Source organism: Daphnia magna, linkage group LG1 (assembly GCF_020631705.1).
Source record: "Daphnia magna isolate NIES linkage group LG1, ASM2063170v1.1, whole genome shotgun sequence".
NCBI classification, from domain to species: domain Eukaryota; kingdom Metazoa; phylum Arthropoda; class Branchiopoda; order Diplostraca; family Daphniidae; genus Daphnia; species Daphnia magna.
The window spans coordinates 15,043,324-15,061,543 of NC_059182.1; the positions used below are offsets into that span (position 1 = coordinate 15,043,324).

The 18,220-nt window shown below is 38.9% G+C and overlaps 1 protein-coding gene across 9 annotated transcripts in view; it reads left to right on the top strand.

Moving 5' to 3' along the window:
* The window catches only part of LOC116929374, a 60,018-nt gene that overhangs the window by 811 nt on the left and 40,987 nt on the right, over positions 1-18,220 (top strand). Inside the window, exon 1 of one of the 9 annotated variants that reach the window (XM_045168114.1) lies at positions 14,555-14,814. The exons of the other annotated variants lie outside the window; for them this stretch is intronic. Coding sequence (XP_045024049.1) covers positions 14,699-14,814 — 116 coding nt within the window. The 5' untranslated portion in view covers positions 14,555-14,698. Of the gene's footprint in view, positions 1-14,554; positions 14,815-18,220 lie in introns of those variants that run through there. 9 annotated transcript variants of the gene reach the window in all.

The window sequence follows — 18,220 nt, forward strand, 5'->3', positions numbered from 1 at the left end:
TCTCCGTTCTTTGCCTTCATCGAGTTAGCTAATTTCTATGTAAGACGGCCGCACGCGCGCTTTGTGGATGCGGTGGCGACATCGATACGCCAAATGCAGGAGGGCGTCTGTCCGTGACCTAGTCTGCGAACATTTTTCGTGCAGGAATTTTGAAAAAATCGTCTTTACACATTTTGTTGTTGTTTTTGAGGGCTGAGGACTATGCAACACAAGCATTGCTTGAATGATGGTCATTTGCCGGTCAAAAGATTTCTTTTGTTCCTTTTGTATTACCTGTGTATGCGGATGTTCTGCTTACAATAGGTGAGAGCTTTTCAGCTTTGTCGCTAGATGACCTTTTTCTTTATAAATCATGTGTCGCCATATGGACCGTTGGAGACACACTGCCGGACACCTTTCACTTTTCCTACCGTTCATGAACAAACGAAGCGACAATTTTTTTTTTTAAGGAGAGGAAAAAAAAAGAGGAGTGTTGTGTGTTTACCATCTCCATAAGGGGGCCTTCTTCACAAGTTGATTGTCACTTCGTTCCATTCATTCGCAGAAAAACTCCCGCTGCTACTGGCATTTCAAATAATGCCTTTATTACAAATCAACTATTCTTGAGTTGATGATATTTACCTTTCGGATTAGAACTTTTCTTAACCCAATATCACTTTCGTTTTATTTCGCTTCGAGTTTTAGTTAACATTCGTTCCATGTTAACTCTACTTTGTTCAGATGAATTGAGAATCAGGTGGTTTTGCTAATGCAAATGAAGACTGGTTATTAAACAACAAAAAAACAAAAAACCTTGGCAAGTTGATGAGTCGTGTTGGAGGACGATTGCTGGCCTCTAAAAAGAACTTGTTGGAACAGAAGAGAAGAATGATTAGGAAGAAACAACGCCCATTTGTTCCCGACGTATCATTAGTCGTGCAATATTATTATTATTCGATAAGGTTATTGCTGCTTTGCTTTTGATATGTAACCCGTTTTGATATCGATTGCAAAAGCCCCTTCACTTTTTGTCCGTCAGGTAAAAAAAAACAAAAACAAAAGTATGCGTGGCTACCGTGCACGTCGACATGAACCTAGCTCATGAATTTCACATGAAGCAGAGTTGGCGATATCGATCGGTTACATCCCACTATTTCTTTTCTCGTTGCTTTTTTTATTTTTGGCTTTCTGTTTTTATTTCTGTTCCCTTTGCCCAGTTTTTACGGAGAACCAATTGATTGGCATTTTCGATGCATCCTGTACCTCTTTTCTTGTTGCTTCTCTCTTTGACAGGGGCGTGATAAAATCTTTATCGAAATCGCATTGACCCCGTCGCAGTCCTTAATTTATAGGGATCGTTAACTTTCTTCGGCCGAACGATTCTAAATTGGAAAGAGATTAGATAAGACAAATAGGTGGTATTTATTCTGCGCCATAGGGAGGAGAAAAAAAAGAAGCTAAAGAGAAGAAGGCAAAAAAAAGTAGCATTCACGCCCTTCGCTAGCAAAAAAAAAAAAAGGTCTGTGCACAATTGTGGCCTACTTTCTTTTTCTTTTTTTTTTTTTAGCGTTGTTCACGCGGTTTTTAGTGCCCACTTCCCAACCCTGGAGTGTTGCGTCCCCAATTGGTTCTCTACGTACATATACTTGTGCCATGGATGTTCACCGACTTTGACTTTACACACACAACATACCGGATCCGATTGCATTGGTTAAATGGTAAACATTAAAGGCCGTTTTATTTTATTCCACCTATTAGTTCATTTTCTTTTTGTGGAGAGCCATTACACAACTGTGATGGATGTTCCGTGTTACGCTGGTTTGTCAAAATCCAGCTTAGAGGAAAATAGCTTTTATTTTGTTTCGTTTCTTTGTGAAGCGTTTTTTCTCCCTTCTTTTTAAGTCGATTTTCACTACCGCACCCTATTCATTTCTCTCATTTTGCGGCTGAATTGCGCGTTTTTTTTTTTACTGCTATTGGCACGTAATAAGATTTCGTGGCTTTCCGGCGACTTGCTCCAGCGTGAAAAAAAAACGTCTTGCGCTTTTTGAAAGAAATCGAATGCGTGTTATTCAAATAGAGTAGTACTCGGCAATAACCCCTCCAGATTCCCTGTGCTATGTGGCAATCGAGACTGAAATGGCAGCAAAATTGGGAGGGGTCTAATCACGCTCGGCAATCCGCATTCCTTACTTGGCTGTTTCGTGGTCTTCGTGTCCAACATGTCGACAGCGTCCTTGGTAAACAAAAACGAGAATAAAAATATATAAAACAAAAAGAGTTGCATTGACATTTTGTTTCTTTTGTTTGTTTGTTTTTTTCTTTTGCGTTTGGTTTCACGATTTTAATGGCATATGTTGCTGTTGAAACAGTGATCGGCTTTTGAGAACGACCTTCATTTCATCAGATAAACTCAATTGGTAGAATTTATGTGTAGATTTTTTTCGATGGATAGAAATTAAAGAAATACCCGGAACAAAACCGACCGCGCCCACGTTTGTGCTCGATGAATAGAACGCGCGCGGCTTTCGTTTTCATTTGGATGTTAAAGGTAGAATTCACGAGAATTCTGGCAGAGCTTGAAATTGCCATTTTTCAAAAATGGGGGTCTCTCTCCCATGGCGCGATGAATCAAACCCATTTTTTTTAAATGCAAGTGATACAGGAGAGCCATTACACGTACATATAGGGTAAGAGCTACTTTTGATAATGGCAGAAAACAGAAAAAAAAAACAAAACATGAGTGATATAATGAAAAAGAAAAAAAGAGAGAGAAAGTACGATATCTCGGGGCGTACCGAGCGACCCTTAAGATTTCCGTTTGAACGAATCCCCCTAATCCACTCGGATGAATTTCTGATTTATTTCGTCACTCCCATTACTTTTCCTTTTTACTGTCCATACGAAAACATATTAAAAAATACAACGAGAATAAGGCTACGTATTTTTTTTTTCTTTCTGTTTTAACTCTCTCTCGCAATTCGACTCTTTCGGCTTTTCTTCCTGGTGGTGTACACAGCCGCTGTGTTCCTTTTGTAGACTTGCTTATGATATTAATCGCAACGGTGTATGTTATGTTTGTAACTGAACAGCCGTAGAGTAGATGGCATGGAAGCGGCTCGTAAATTGCTACGGACTTTTTTGTGTGTGTGTGTGCTGGGCTCTTCCTCTCTGTGTTTAAAGATTTAGTATCGCGCCACGGCGGACACTAGCGATACCAAACACACATTCACTCTCTCTTTCTCTGTCCACGTAATCTGTATGGCCGAAAAAGATTTTTTGTTTCCTTTATTTAAAAAAAATGTATAACGAACAGATGACTAACACGTAAAATGGGATATTGTGAGAGAAAGAAAGAAAGAGAAAATGATGCTGGCTTTCGCCTGTTCATCAAATTTCAATCAAGGGAAGAGGGGGGACTTGATTCATTTCCTAATTTTCTTTTACTGGCTGTACCTGTCCATTTCATTCCTCCATGTGGCACATTAAAAATGAAAACGCTATTTCGCCCCGTTGATTGAGAAACTGCCAACCGCGTAGGTAGCAGTATATACGAAATAGGTACGGTAGGGATGTAATTTTTTTGTATTTTAGGTTTATCTTTTTTTTTTTTTTTTGTTCAACTTTTATTGTTCCGACACAAAAAGCCGTTCAGTGGAACTTGCCGCTTTTGCAATAAATTTATTTGGCTTGGTACGCGCAACAGGCGGCTAAGAGGTATTACACAAGGAGAGAGAGAGTGACGACCCCTCGGCCACCCCACTCGTTTTTACCCCGAAATGTCGGCGAAGGCCTTCCCTCCCCCCCACGCTCTGTACGTCTCTGACGGAGGAATGTAATTAAAAGGAGGAAAAAAAAGAGTAAATTCGAAGAAAAAGGGGAATCATCAGATGCAAACGAGAGAAAAAAAGCGGTGCTTGAGCAATACCAATTAGGAAGAAGAGTCTCTAATCACTAACCCCAGAATTCGGGTGAAAAAACATTAACTATTGTATTGTTTCTCATATTCGTATAAACGAGCGTCGAGTTTGGGGTGTGTCAGGGGCGTCTACGGATCGTGTTTGAGCATCATCAGAGTTCAATTTTTTCAAAACCGAACAACAACAAAAAAACACGAAAATAGTTTGACTGTTTTCAAAATATTGGTTTTATTGAATAGTCTCTGCTCACGAGAGATGATGAAGTTCAAACTTAAAAAAAATTAATTAACAATTTTTTGTTTGTTTTTTCTTTAATAATAAAAAAAAAGTTTTCCTTTTCGACGACTACTTTTACTTTCAACCGAAGAGACAGGTGGAACGATGTTACAAAACTCCCTCCCCGAACACACAGACATTTATTTATTTTTTTTAAATCAAGAAGCAGCGAGACTAGGCATTTAGAGAAACTAAACAAGTTGCCCCCTCTCCCCTTTTCTCCCCCGTGTTAAGAGCTATTTGACCTTTTTTAAAAAAAATAATAAAAGAAAGAAAGAAGTCGGCAAGGACGCTAGCTGAGTTTGGATCAATGAACTCTACGGGCGTGCTGAGGTTCAAACTACTACCGGTTGTTTCACCTGCTGCTCGTTTCCCACTAAGAGTTTTTTTGTTTTTTTAAATATTTGTGTCTCTAGGAACAGGTTCAGCCGTCGTCGCCACCTGAGCCCCCCCGTCCACTCCCTTTCATCCCTCTCTAATGCTATGCAACAGGTTACCTGTAAAAAGAAAGAAAAAGTGGAATTGATTATACGGTATCGAAACCTACAATCTCGGAGCCCCCTTATCCCCCCTCTTGTCTCTCTCATTTTTTTTTTTTTTTTGGGGGAGGGTTGTAAGGTGGCGCCTTCTTTTTTTTTTTTTTCTCTTTCTCCAGAGGATTCCACTGTATACTGCATTATATGCCTACTGCTAGATTGTATGCACATACGGTGTATGTTTTTCTATTTAGAGACTCTGGTCCGTTGTTGTCCAGACTATTTATTACCGTCTTTAACCGCAATCTTTTACTCGAACCCCCCGTCCAAACTATTTCTACAAGTTGAGCTTGTTTTGATTTTTGTTTGTTTTGTTTCTTCCTCGACGACGACGACGACGAAGGCTATATAAGATGTTTCTACATGTTGTGTTAAGAAGAAAGAGAATAACAACGGGGGGATGGAGGGAAATAACCAACACGTTTAGCTTCCACATTAACTCAATATCTTGAAAAGTCAGTTGACAGTAGTTCCAGCACGAACTCTTTTGTGGGCCCCTCTCTTTTGTTACCAAGGTTAAAACGAGGGGATAGTTATGCTTTAAAAAATTATTTTTTTGTTTTTGTTTTATTTGATTTTTTCGAATTCCCCTTTCGTTTTCGTGAGAGAGAGAGAGAGAGAGAGAGAATGGTGATTCAAAAAAAAACAAAAACGAGTGGGTGGAATTATTTAAATACTTGTACACTCTAGAGAACAACGAATAATGGGCTTGTCTTTTGATATTTTCTCTGTTTTTAATGTAATAGTTGTGTTTTCAATCGGATTGGATTCACGTGCGAAAATGGGTCAAGGTTGTCGCATATCGTGATCGCTGCCGTATCAAATTTTCTCTCTCGGCGCGGCCGTTGTGCACCTGAAAAAAATGGGTCAAAATAAAAAAAGAAAGAATGGACGTTTGAGCACAAATTTATCGTTACGATATTTTAATACGGCGCTGATACGGCTGACGTCAAACAATTATGCGCATTTTTTTTTTGGCCGTTAAAAATTAAAAAGAAAAATACTAGTTAAAGAAAAGTCTAAAGAATGGGCTGAAGGAGCCATCAGTTTCCGTTACTGTCTTGAGTGACGTAGAGCCACGAAAACACTATGCGGTCGGTTCGTACGGTGCAGCAGTACTTTGTGGCCAATACTACTGTACGATGAAGCCACTCCTCAACTTTCTCCGCCAAGAGTGATAGACAATGCTGTTGCTCGAACGGCTTGACTCCTGAACGATTTTCACCTGTCAACTCCTCCACCCTGCCGTAGCATTTCTTTCTTTTTTTTTTTCCTTTTTCTCTCTTGTTTGAATATTACGCCCTCCCACCACTCGACATCTCACCACTCCTATCAGATCAGCAGCCACCCCATCTTCAGAGTGCGTTGTACTGGACTGACGCAACATGTGAACAAAATGCGTCATGTCGTCGCCCATTTTCAAATCGTGACTCGTACCTTCCACTCCCGATTTTTTTTAAACAAATTTTTCTGGTGTTTGTTTTTACCTTCTCTCTAAAAATAGCAATTTCTTTTTAAAAACGAATTGGTTGGCCGTTGAATTGTTGGGGTCATTTTCTGTTTCTTTCTTTGCAAACAAACACTTCTTTGCAAGCTTTGGCTATATCAGCCGCTCCCCGCCAGCTCATTTTGAACGTTGGCGAGGTGATTGACCGTGAAGCAACAAAAGCCAAATGTCGTGACATTGTGCCGATGAATTGACAAAACTGCGCGTTTCACGTGACAAAAAAAATTTGAAAAAAAAAAAAATTAAGTCGCCATTGGCTTGAGGGACTGTAGCGCAGGATGAAAGATTCTTTCGGGGTCGTTCTGTAGCAGTTGGGAATCAGAGCGTGAATCAGCGTGACGATGGTATTTTGAAATCAACTTGTCCGCAAACAGCTAGCTTTTTAACTGGACTCTAGGAAAATTGTTTTTAAAAGCAAAGGATATGTACACTAACAGAAAGAAAAGAGAGAAACAGCTGTCAAGATTTGTGTGCCTTCTTGGGAGAGAAAAAAAAAACCCGACTGCTGATGGTTGAATGGGAGAGCGGGAGGGGAGCAATGAGTTATTCGGCCCACGCTCGCCTTCCTGTCCAGTAGGGTCCAGTCGCAGCAGAGCACCTGCGAGCTTCCTCTCTTTTATTTTCAGATTGTCGTTTCTCTCTTCTTCTTCCTCCTTCTCGTGTCCAAATTTATCTGTCAAGACAATCAAACGGGAGGGGGGGTTCACAGGGAAGAAGCTTAGACATTTATTATGACGAAAGAATACAACATTAAAAAAAGACGAGGAAAACATTTTCTTGATGTTTTTAATGTCTCCTTAAAAGAGAATATTGAAATTTTTCTTTTCAAGAGGGTGAAAATTCTTTGAGCGCGAGCTCTCGGTAAGTTACAGCCGTTTTTAAAATATTCAAATAGAAGCATGGAAGACATGAATCCCTTAATGAAAATGGTGGACTGATGAGGCCTACGTGCTCGTCTGTACGCTGGGCGCAGTGACCCCGACGACCCAACAGGTTCAATTTGAATGCTTTGGCGCCATTTCTACTCTCGATTTTCACGCTCCATCCTACTGGAGAGGGGGATAGGAGGAAACTGGCTAAACCCATATATATTGTCTTGGGGAGGTCTTTGCTATCATAAAATAATGGAAGCGATGGTTTTCATGAAAGAGAAACAAAAAATAAAGAACAAAGTCTTCGTGACTTTTCTTCTTTCCTTTCATTTGTTGTCTCGTTTCTCTTATGTTAAAGATGACTATCTTGCTGTATAGGTTCGAGACGTCGGCCTAAGCAGTTTCTTTATTGTACTTTATAGATGAAAAAAACAAAAAAATGGATAGTGGGGGGAATATGTGGTAAGAGACCGACAAAGATAGATGCATATGAACGGCCGGCGTAATTAACCCCGTACAGATTTCTATGGGCTACGGTCAAAGAAAAAAAAAAAAAAAAGAGCCATACTTTTACACAGACACACAAAAAGGCAGCCTTGAACTTGAGGATGAACCTCTTTTTTTTTTTTCTTTTTCTTAATACGGCCGTTGACGGGGTCGTATATTTGTTGCCTATAGGAACAATCGTAAGAAGCGACCAAAACGTTGAAACGATCAGACTTCGTGAAAGTGGGCGCCCGCCAAAGCGTCGCGTCGTGACACGTTTTTTTTTTTCTTCTCACGGTACCCAGACAGCGAATCGACCAGGGCGGGTAATTTAAAAAAAAAAGTAACATGATCGAATCTGCTATTTACGTAAAAGTTTTTTTGTTGTTGTTATTTTTCGACCGCATTCCATTGCCCACACCCAGTTAAGTGAAAAAAAAAAAGTAGGTGGGTTATTTATTTTTTTTAGTCCGTCCAGTCTATACGCTTTTTATTAACTTCATTTCACGTACGTGAATCGGTTTATTTGGGATTTTTCTCTTTTGTTTCATATTTCCACGAGTTTTTTTTATTTTTATTTTTTTTTTTACTGTGTGAAGCTGGCCGTTCTATTGTAACCGTCTACTTGCCCAGTGCTACGTAACGGTTGGACCCAGTAGTCCAGCAGCCTTGGTTTATTTTATTTTTTTTACAACAGCCGCACATAAAATAAAAATGACAAAAGAGTCGGTTGCTCTTGATCTACTAAAGCGATGGAATAATAAAGAAGTGGTTTCTGTTGTTGCTATTTTTTGAGTTCGCTGCTGTTGCATCGCCTTGTTGGTTCCAGCTGGCTGCTAGCAGCACTGACGAACATTGCGGCCCCGTACAGCTTCTATAGCTCCTGATTGGCGGTGAGAAGAAGAGAGCGTAGATGACACCCATTTTTTTTTTTACTCCCACTCCATCAAAAATAAAAATAAAATGAGATGATGGTGTGTGCGGGGACGGGCTACACACTCTGTCCGGATCTAGCCACTAGTGGCCGGACCTTGACCACTTGGCTCGAAACAATAAACCAAGGGGGAAAGAGACTAATCTTGAACGGGTGGAAACATTACGTTTGTCATTGCAACAGTCCTGGGAGAGAGAACCTAGAAAAGAACGAACGATGCGACCGAGAAAAGAAAGAAAGAAAAAAAAAAGAGAGAGCGCGTGCGTGAGCACACGCTTGACAATCGGCACGTCCTTGTTCATTGGTGTACCTTACACAAAGGGAGCGGTTCATTAGTTTTGTTTTCTCTTCTTATTCTTCTTTTTACTGATAAAGCAATTTTTTAATTACTCCTTCTTTTTTTTTCTCTTTCTCCGTGTGACCGACTAGCCAGTGGCTTGTTGTCAACGGGAATCAGGCCAGTTTAAAGCGGAATCATATAAATGGAATGTTTTCCCAACAAACGAACACAAAAATCTGGCCAGGCCTTGCCGTCCAGGAATGTAGGTCTTAAAGGACTAGTTGGAGCTTTTGATACAACCACCGTCTTTGTATTGCTTATGGGAAAGAACAAACCCCCCAAAAAAGAAAGAATTATGGATGCTGATTGATTGTGTGATTTAGCTCAGTCGGTCGTTCCCTTTTCTATCTTTTCAAGACGATTTTTGTTTCCCCCTTTTGAATTACACGTTGCTGCCGTTACACTATGATGTCGTGTTTGTTACCCTAGTTGGGTTATACACATTTATAGGTTGTCCCTATATATCTGTTTGGGGTCTTCACTTGGCCTTGCCCAAAGCAGAAGCACGCCTCGTTGCGGAGGGTAGTTGAAGTAACTGTTCTCTCTTTTTGCTTCAACTCTTCAGCCCAAACAAATCGTTTTTTAAAACGAAAAACTGTGGGTTCGGTGCTCACCGAAAGGCATTGGCAATATGCGGTAAACAGCTCTATAATGGCCGGTCGTTCGTCTCTTTTACGTCACTCAATTTAATCATTGTTTTTATTTTGGTTTTGTTTTCCTTTTTCTTTGAGACAAACGGCCGATAAAAAACAGAGAAATAGGTAACAACAATCACATAGTAGAACGGACCCTATGAAGGCAAGAAAGTTATGCCTATATATACCTTCTATCCTTTTTGTTTTTAATGCTTTCAGTTATATGACCGCGTCCAATTTACTTGTCAAAAAACACGAAAAAAAGAAAAAATGAAGTAGAGGAGAGAATAGGAACACGCGTATGCACTCGGGTGGACGCGAAATTGCGCTAGGGGACCCCGGCATTTTCATCGTTCGTGACTTCTTATTATATGGATTCCCCCCTTTTTTTTTATTATTATTTTTATATTAGTTTTGATCATATCAACACACAAAAGCCAACCCCACATTTGACGGTTTCACTCTGTTTTCTCTTTTTTTTTTCTAGCTTAAAATAATGCGAGCGTAATAACACAAATTTATCGAGAGAATTCGATGCATGTCGACATTTTTTTTTGTTTTGTGGTGAACCGGCCAGTCCGGCATCGCGCTCCATCTGTCTTCATTTCTTCAGTGTCGAAATTAGATCGACCCATCGTGAATTGCGTAATAGAGCGATGACTAGCTAGCCGCTAGCTATTTCGAAAAAGAGACTCACTTTTCAGCGTCTTGGTTGTTGGGAGTGTTGCCTAAAAGGACACAGCATCCGCTCCTAAGTCTGACCTTTTGCCATTTTGATGTGATCTTGAGAAACACTAAATTCCCGGGCTTGTTTTATTCGAAGGTGACGCAATGACTCGCCTGAGCAAACAACTTTTGCTGGTTGTGACTATTGCAGCGACAAGTGGCTGCAAGCAGATGCCGCAAACGTCACCGCAATTGGGTAAAGAAAGACACGCAATAAAGAGTCGTCGGGGAGGGGTCTTGCAAAGGCTAAAACTATTACCAACCCGATCTCTATTCATAATTGGGTAAATGTGTGTGTGGGGTGTCTCGTCCTTGGGAAGTCCTCACCGGCGTCGTCCTTATCCCAAACGAGACAACTTTGCCAGTTTTCTTTCTCGGTTTATAACATCTCGTATGAAAACGAAAGCACATACAAAGAGCACTTGATGAAATAATAATCGTTTGTCAGGGCAACTTTCTTTCATCAAGATAGAGTTGGTCGAGTGGCTTGCCTGGCAATGAAAAAAAAAAAGATAGAAAATGTGAAAGGAAAAGTTACGATGGCAACGTATGATATCAGCAAGTGGCCGAACATTTAATTTTATTATTATTTGTTTTGTTTTTTGTTTTTTTTTCTTGAAAAAATAGTAATAATAATTCCTAAAAACACCACCAGAAACACGAGACAAATGCGGCTTAGAACAAACATTTTTGTTATTAAAAATATGAAATGTAATAATAAAAAAAAAATTAAATAAAAAATGGCTGAGGGAAAAACACATGAGCGTATAAAGAGTGGAAAGACACAACAGTCTAGATTGTTTGCCGTTGCCATCAACTTCTTCGCCCTAGATATTAAGTATAAAGAAACAGAACATGGCATGTTAAATCGAATGGAATAAAAGGCGGCTCTCGGACCCCCTAAAGTCTTTTAACGTTATTGGTATTACACGAGGGCACAATAACTCGGCAGGGTCGTCAACGATGGCGGCAAGCGATGGCAGAACACGAAGCCCACGCTCGTCTACACGTTTTATTTTTTTTCAGCTACGTAACTATGGCACGAAAAGGTATTTTTGACCTGAATTTTGTTGTTGTTGTTGTTGTTCTTCAACCGGCTGACGAATGGGATTTTGTGCCGGGCGGGGTAGTCGGATGGGATGAAGGAATTTTTCCTTCCATGCATATATTGACTCTATTTTGTATTGAAAAGCGGATTATCAGTCCCATTTAAATGGATTTTATCAGTTCGAAACGAACGAAAAAGAAATATGTACCGGCATTCATTTTTGTCGAGCGAACAAAGGTTGGGCTTCAAAAATGTTTTGATTTCATCTTTTTTCTTTTTCTTTTTGTAAATCGACTTCAACAGGAATCGATAATTCATGATTTGGACACATAACTGTGACGGGTTGGGGACGTCAAAAAGGGTAGCGCGGGTAACCCCCAGGACTAAAATGGACTATCGCATCCATTTTCTGACCCGTTTGCATTTTCTCTTTTTGAAAAAACAAAAGAAAAGTGATAGCGCGTTTCATCACGATGCCCTTCGTACATTGCGCTAAACGGCCCGTATTTTGCTTACATGTGCAGCAACAAGAATGATCGCCTTTACTTAAAGTTTTTACTTTCATCAAGAAATGAAAAGAAAAATTATCGTTCAATCTCGAAGAAAACAAACTTTCTCTGGTGCTGTTGTAATTTATCTCAACCATTGAGTCTGCTCCTTTATCCATCAAGAACCATTTTTTTTTTTTTGCTAGCCGTCAAGTTATTTCGTTCGAGTTTTGGAGAAACTCTCCCCCCGTTGTTCATCTCAACGAGACAGGGAAACCGACAAAAAAAAATTCAAACTAGAAAATCATTTCCTTGTCCTGTTGTGCGTTTTGCTTATTTTGTTCGATGCGAACGACCGGTCTGAAATATGTCGAGTTCCTTGATTTTTTTTTGTCCCCCACTTCTTTCTGATTCCGATGGATATCGTCAAAATCCTTCTATGGATTTCGTCAAAATCCTGCGTTGCATTTTCGACAGAATCTAAACGATACGCTCAGTGTCAAAACCACTTTCTTGTTGAAACTTCATTTTTAATATTTACATTTGTTGTTGTTGTTGCATCCGCTCTCTTTTGATGCATTTTCGAGATTCAGATAAAAAAAGACGAGCGGTTTTTTGCTTGTAACTTTGTGCAATTTTGACATTATTCCAATGGAAAGTTACAACCCGAATAGTTCTGTTTTATTACTCGTTTTCTTCTTTTTTGGGGTTGAACTTTTAGACGCCATTCCTGACGTTACAACTAAGACGCGCGCGTCTCTCTCCGTCCCCCGCATTTTTTAATTGTTTGTATTTCATTCTTTTTGTTTCTTGCCATTATCTTTTTTAATGGTGGATTCTCACATCAATTATCTAAAAAAGGGGAAGAAGAAAAAGAAACAAAAAATGAGCCATAGATTTCCGGCACAGCTGCAAAGCACCGGTGGTAGTTTACGATGTGCTACGAAACAGCGACGACTCCACGCCCCGTGACTTTTCAAAACAAAAACACACAAAAAAAGAAGAGGGAAAACGAATATATTGAAATTGAGTTTCTCTCATTTATTTCTTTATTTATTTTGTTTCGGTCTGGAAAAAACCAACAAAATCTTAAACATTATATTTTTGTTTTTCCGTCTTTCTCTTTTGCGTGACTTGTGAAGATGATCCATAGTGTGGTGGTGGTATACCTTCTTCTATTGCTCGTCCGAACGCGCATGAGCCACACGGTGGAGCAAGGGTGTCGTCTTTATCCGAATGGGTAAAGGCTGGACCGGCTGCACCCTGTTGAGATCTCACGTCGCGTTCACTCGCTGTGCCCGTCCAGTCGATGCCAAAACTTTTATCTATTTCTTTCTTTTTTTTCCAGTTTCCTTCGGGAAGAAAAAACTAAACTAACAGTAAAGAAATCAGCAATTTTTTTTTTTAAAGAACGAAAGTGTGCAAAGGCTTTTATGGCACGTACCAACATGCCCTCCCACGCTAAACAATACCGCACGCATCCGAATGACATTAACACTAGAATCCGTTAACGGAAAGCTTGAGTCTTGGCACGCGCGGGGTTCTTGCATATTTTAAGGAAGACATTCGCTTTTAATTTGTTTACGCAAATCGAGAAAGAAAAAAAAATTCGAGAATTTTGTTTGCCTAATGCAATCGTCCAGGATATTATTAGGCTGATGATAATGTCTTGTATGGTTTGCTTCGATGGTCCGCCATTTGAAAGACACGAGAAAGACGTTTCACTGAAGGAGCGGTAGGTTGAAAAAACAAAAAAGTCTAGCCGTGACAGCAATCACGCAATGCTCACGGACATGACCAGTCGACTGGAAAAATAAAGAAGAGAGAGGCAGAAACAGAAATAAACGGTTCTGCACAAACATGACAGTAAAAGTAGCCAACTTCCATGCGTAAAGAAATGAAAGGAGTAATCCAAAAAAAAAAAGGCAATTTTAATCTTCTTGCTTTTTTTTTTAATTTTTCGGCTGCCTAATATTTTGCTTTTGTTTATTTTCATTTACTGACTCATTGGCGGGATTCACGAACATTTTCTCTTTTTTTTCTTATCCTTCTCCCAACATTTCCGATAGAAAATGTTCACACACTCGTCTTGCTCGTTTCAGTCTTAAAATCAACTAACATCATATGGTACATATCTCATACACACACATGATGGTGGGATAGACCACCAGCGGGTGGTCAGGCATTTAGAAGGAAAGAAAAAAGTGACCTATAATCCCTGTTTTAAAAAAATGTATTCAAATTTCCTCTACGGCAGTTTGAGATAGAGGAAAGAAAAGAAAAAAAAAATCGTGAGAATGTTCTCACTGCCTTGGCATCCAATGTGGAAGGTGGCGGTTGGTGGTGTGTTCGATTGTCGCCTGATCTCGGCCCCCGTCTCTTTTCGTTCAGGTCTCGCTTGCTGGTCGATGTGTGTAGCATATATTCTTTTTTTATGCCATTACATTCGTGGAAAAAAAACGGAAAGAAGCGAATAGACTGCCTACGTATACGAAAAAAAAATAAGAAAACAATGGCTTTGTCTTTCTTCATAGAGATCTCTTGCCTACCTTGGGGAAACTCATTGGGTTGAAACGGCCGCCTCGTTCCCCTAGTTTTTGCTATGTAGCCGCTTCACGCGGGATAGTTTCGGCGTGAGCGCCCGACGACGATCACAGAGCAAACATAGACTACAACGGCTCAACAGCCAGCTTGGAAAGCGCATTCAAATTCCGACTGTGCCTCGCTAAAGACCTCTCGTTGTATCGTTCTTCGGATCTTTCTGTTTGCTACCACCACCCTCCAGCTACCCCTGCAGCACCTGTTGACACAGTCCTTAAGACGTGGGTGTGCTGTGTTGTCGTGCATAATTTCGCCTTTGTTTTTGCGGACCCAGACAATCGAGACTTGGTCGTTTCGTTTGGGAAGTTAAACAGTTCAACAGTTCATTATTATTTTTTACCGACTGCAAAATGTGGACGCTTCAAAGGTCAGCTACTAGCAACACTCAAACGGCAGCCAAAGAAAGTTTGGCCACTAAGAGTTTCACTCTTCAACGTTTGTCGAATGTACAGCGCGATAATAACCGGTAAGATTACCTGCGAATGGCAACGATCTATTATGTTCAATTTCTTCTTCTCTTTTTTATTTTTTGTTGGGTACCAACAGTTCGATCTTGAGTTTTCAAACATTATTTTATTTTATTTTTTTTTTTTCTTTAATTTCAACACTTTCTTTTGCGGAACTTTTCCCGCTTTTGTTGTGCCGAACGAAATGTTTATTTATATATATATTTTTTTAAAGACAATGACAATAACAAAAGAATGAAAGAATAGAAAGCAAATCACCCAAAGTCGAGCGGGTCGTCTTCACCGGCAAAAGAGCTACTGCCGCTGAGGTTTATTAGTTTCCTTTTTTTTTTTTAACGGCAAGCAAATGAACGGCCCTTTTTTTTTTTCGGGAGGGATTAAAAAAAACGGGTTTATGATGATAGCCTAGGTGAATGCCCGTAAAAACCTGTTTGTTATTTTTTTCCTTTGCCTTTGTTTTTTTGTTTGAATGTAAAGAGTTGACAATGTTGCATTTTTATGGTATTTTTGCGATCGGACTTATCACGATGGATGATTGACAAGAAACGTCTGCGTGAAGAATGCACTTTTGCATCAAGCACGTGAATCTTTTTTTCACGTTCTGCCATCGTTCCAAGGCGAAATGCATAGGCTGCACGCATGAATACGAAACGGTTCTCGTCTTTGCTTTTGTCGTCGCCAGTCGTTAGAAGAAAAATGTTTTCGACGCAAACAAAGAGTCAAGAAAGGACCTAATGCCCCAAAGACCCATTTCCCCTTTCTGCCTTGTATGTTTTTGGTCTGGGAGTTTGGGATTCTCTCTCTTTATTTTTTCGCTAAGGTCAAATTAAATGTGCCCTATTAAAGCCTTAATTAACGCTCGCAGCGTTCCCCAGTTTTGTACCGTGCGTGTACGCGTTCGAGGGATAGCGAGGGAATTAAAATCAAAACTTGGCCGTGTGTGTGTGTGTGTGTGTGCGCGTCGACCTCTGCGTGTGTGAATAGACCTATAATTTTCCGAGCGTGCGCGTCTTTGGGTCCCCAGCTCTTCGACTACCTGCAGCGTGAGCGCAATAGGCCCCACAGCTTTCTCTCCTCTGCCAGAAGATGAAGATCTGCCGAGTAATTATTCACCCTAGGCCTCTCTTTAGAAGAAGGAGAGGGGAAGAAAAAAAAAGTGAAAGAGAGAAAATGGTTTTTTTTTTTTTTACCTTTTATTATTCCATTTTCCTATATACTATTGTACAGACGTACGTGACGGACTATTGTGGAATAATCACCCCTCGAAGGGGGACGAAGAGAATATTCTTCTTTTAAAAGTCCCTCTGGGGCTATTGCGTCATTTGGGAGGGGGGGGGCGAAGTACGTGAATATTATATATACGTATTATTTGTAGGTTTATTTTCTTCCCGTTTTTCAGCGTCCCTTTTGTCAGGAGACGACAGGAGAAAGCGATTCTGGTGGAAGAGCGTGTAAAAACGGGTAGTACTAGTAGACAATCTCTTTCTCGGGACCCTTGAGTCTGCGTGAGTGTATTATAGAGACGTTCTTTGGAAATAGGGACAAATGCGACGCTGTATACACAAACTATACAAGTACGGTCGTTATTTTGATTTCTCCGCTGTGTTGAGCGTCTTGCCCTCTACCCATTTCTTGATTTCCACTTGATGGAGAAGAGCTCTCTCTCCCTATTTGTTCACTCTCTATATCTTACTCGTGTCGTTCTCACATCTTAAAAGATTTTGTGGTCATTTTCCTAGACTGTTTGGGTATATCTTTAGTCGTATGTGTGGTAACGAACGAAACGCTATATCATCTTACTCAAGTTGCTGTAACGAGTCTCCATTATGTCTTCACCTTGAATTTTCTTCTTTTTCTTCTTCTGATTACTTGGGAGTAAAGAGAAAGCTCGTTTCTCCTCAGAACTTACAATATATAGAATAACGTTCGGATTCTAGCCATTTTCATTTATTTTTTATTTTTTACTGCCTTCGTTTTTTTTTATATTTTTTTCCTCCCTTTATTCTTTGATGATAAAAGAGCATTGTTCCAAGAAACAGTAAAAGAAAGAAAAAAACACACAACAATGGTCTCTGCTGTTGATTGTTGTATTTCGTTGTTTTTCCTCCATGTGCGTCTGTTGGCCCTTTTTCTTTTTCACAAGCGTAATGGCCTCGGAATTTAAATAATATTTTAAAAAAATAAAATAAACATACGGACAGCGTGGTAGATGATAGTCCCGTATGCTATTATGTCAACGTATAACCGGGTTACGAAATTCGCACATTTTCGCGCTCTGGATATCCTGAGAACTTGAGTCTGCCCTTAATGAGATGGAATTCATTTGTTTGTGTTATTTTTTTAAATCATTGCTATTGAAACCTTGAAGTGCAATCAGCAAGGCAGTCACTCTCGATTGAACTTTGCTCTTTTTTTTTTTTTTTTAAGTAGACTAGTTTGAATCTAAAGCGCGATGATGCAAGAACCCCTAAAAATGCAACCTCATTTTTTTTTTTTTTTACGATTGCTGGAACAAAAATAGAACCGAGATGACCCAATAGTGTTGAAAGGGTTAAAAGCCTGATTGCCATGCAAAGAAGGGGATGCAAGGCTCGCAGGTGTTTACCGTTTTCCTCTCCCTTTTTGTTTGGTTTTCCTTTTAATGATCACGAGCAACCCCGTTGTGTTTGGTTTTGTTTTTTTCTCGTAGAAAATGAGTCGAGATTTTGGGACGTGATCGGACGAAATGGATTCGTTTAGTGGACATTTTGTGTATGTGTGTGTTTCAACCGCATAATTAGGAAACGCCTTTCACCCCCTGCTTGACTTCCTTCCTCCTTCCATTTTCTTAGAAAAAACTGAATAACCGAAACCATTTGAAATCTACCGATTCAGTGGTTTTCAATTAGTGTTTATTCCGTTTCCGTATAGAAAATAAGCGGATAAAAAAAAAAATTTTAAAAAAAAATAAAAATAAAAAAAAAAAAAAAAAAAAAAAAAAAAAAAAAAAAAAAAAATAAAAAATAAAAAAAAAATAAAAAAAAAAAAAAAAAAAAAAAAAAAAAAAAAAAAAAAAAAAATAAAAAAAAAAAAAAAAAAAAAAAAAAAAAAAAAAAAAAAAAAAAAAAAAAAAAAAAAAAAAAAAAAAAAAAAAAAAAAAAAAAAAAAAAAAAAAAAAAAAAAAAAAAAAAAAAAAAAAAAAAAAAAAAAAAAAAAAAAAAAAAAAAAAAAAAAAAAAAAAAAAAAAAAAAAAAAAAAAAAAAAAAAAAAAAAAAAAAAAAAAAAAAAAAAAAAAAAAAAAAAAAAAAAAAAAAAAAAAAATAAAAAAAAAAAAAAAAAAAAAAAAAAAAAAAAAAAAAAAAAAAAAAAAAAAAAAAAAAAAAAAAAAAAAAAAAAAAAAAAAAAAAAAAAAAAATTTTTTTTTTT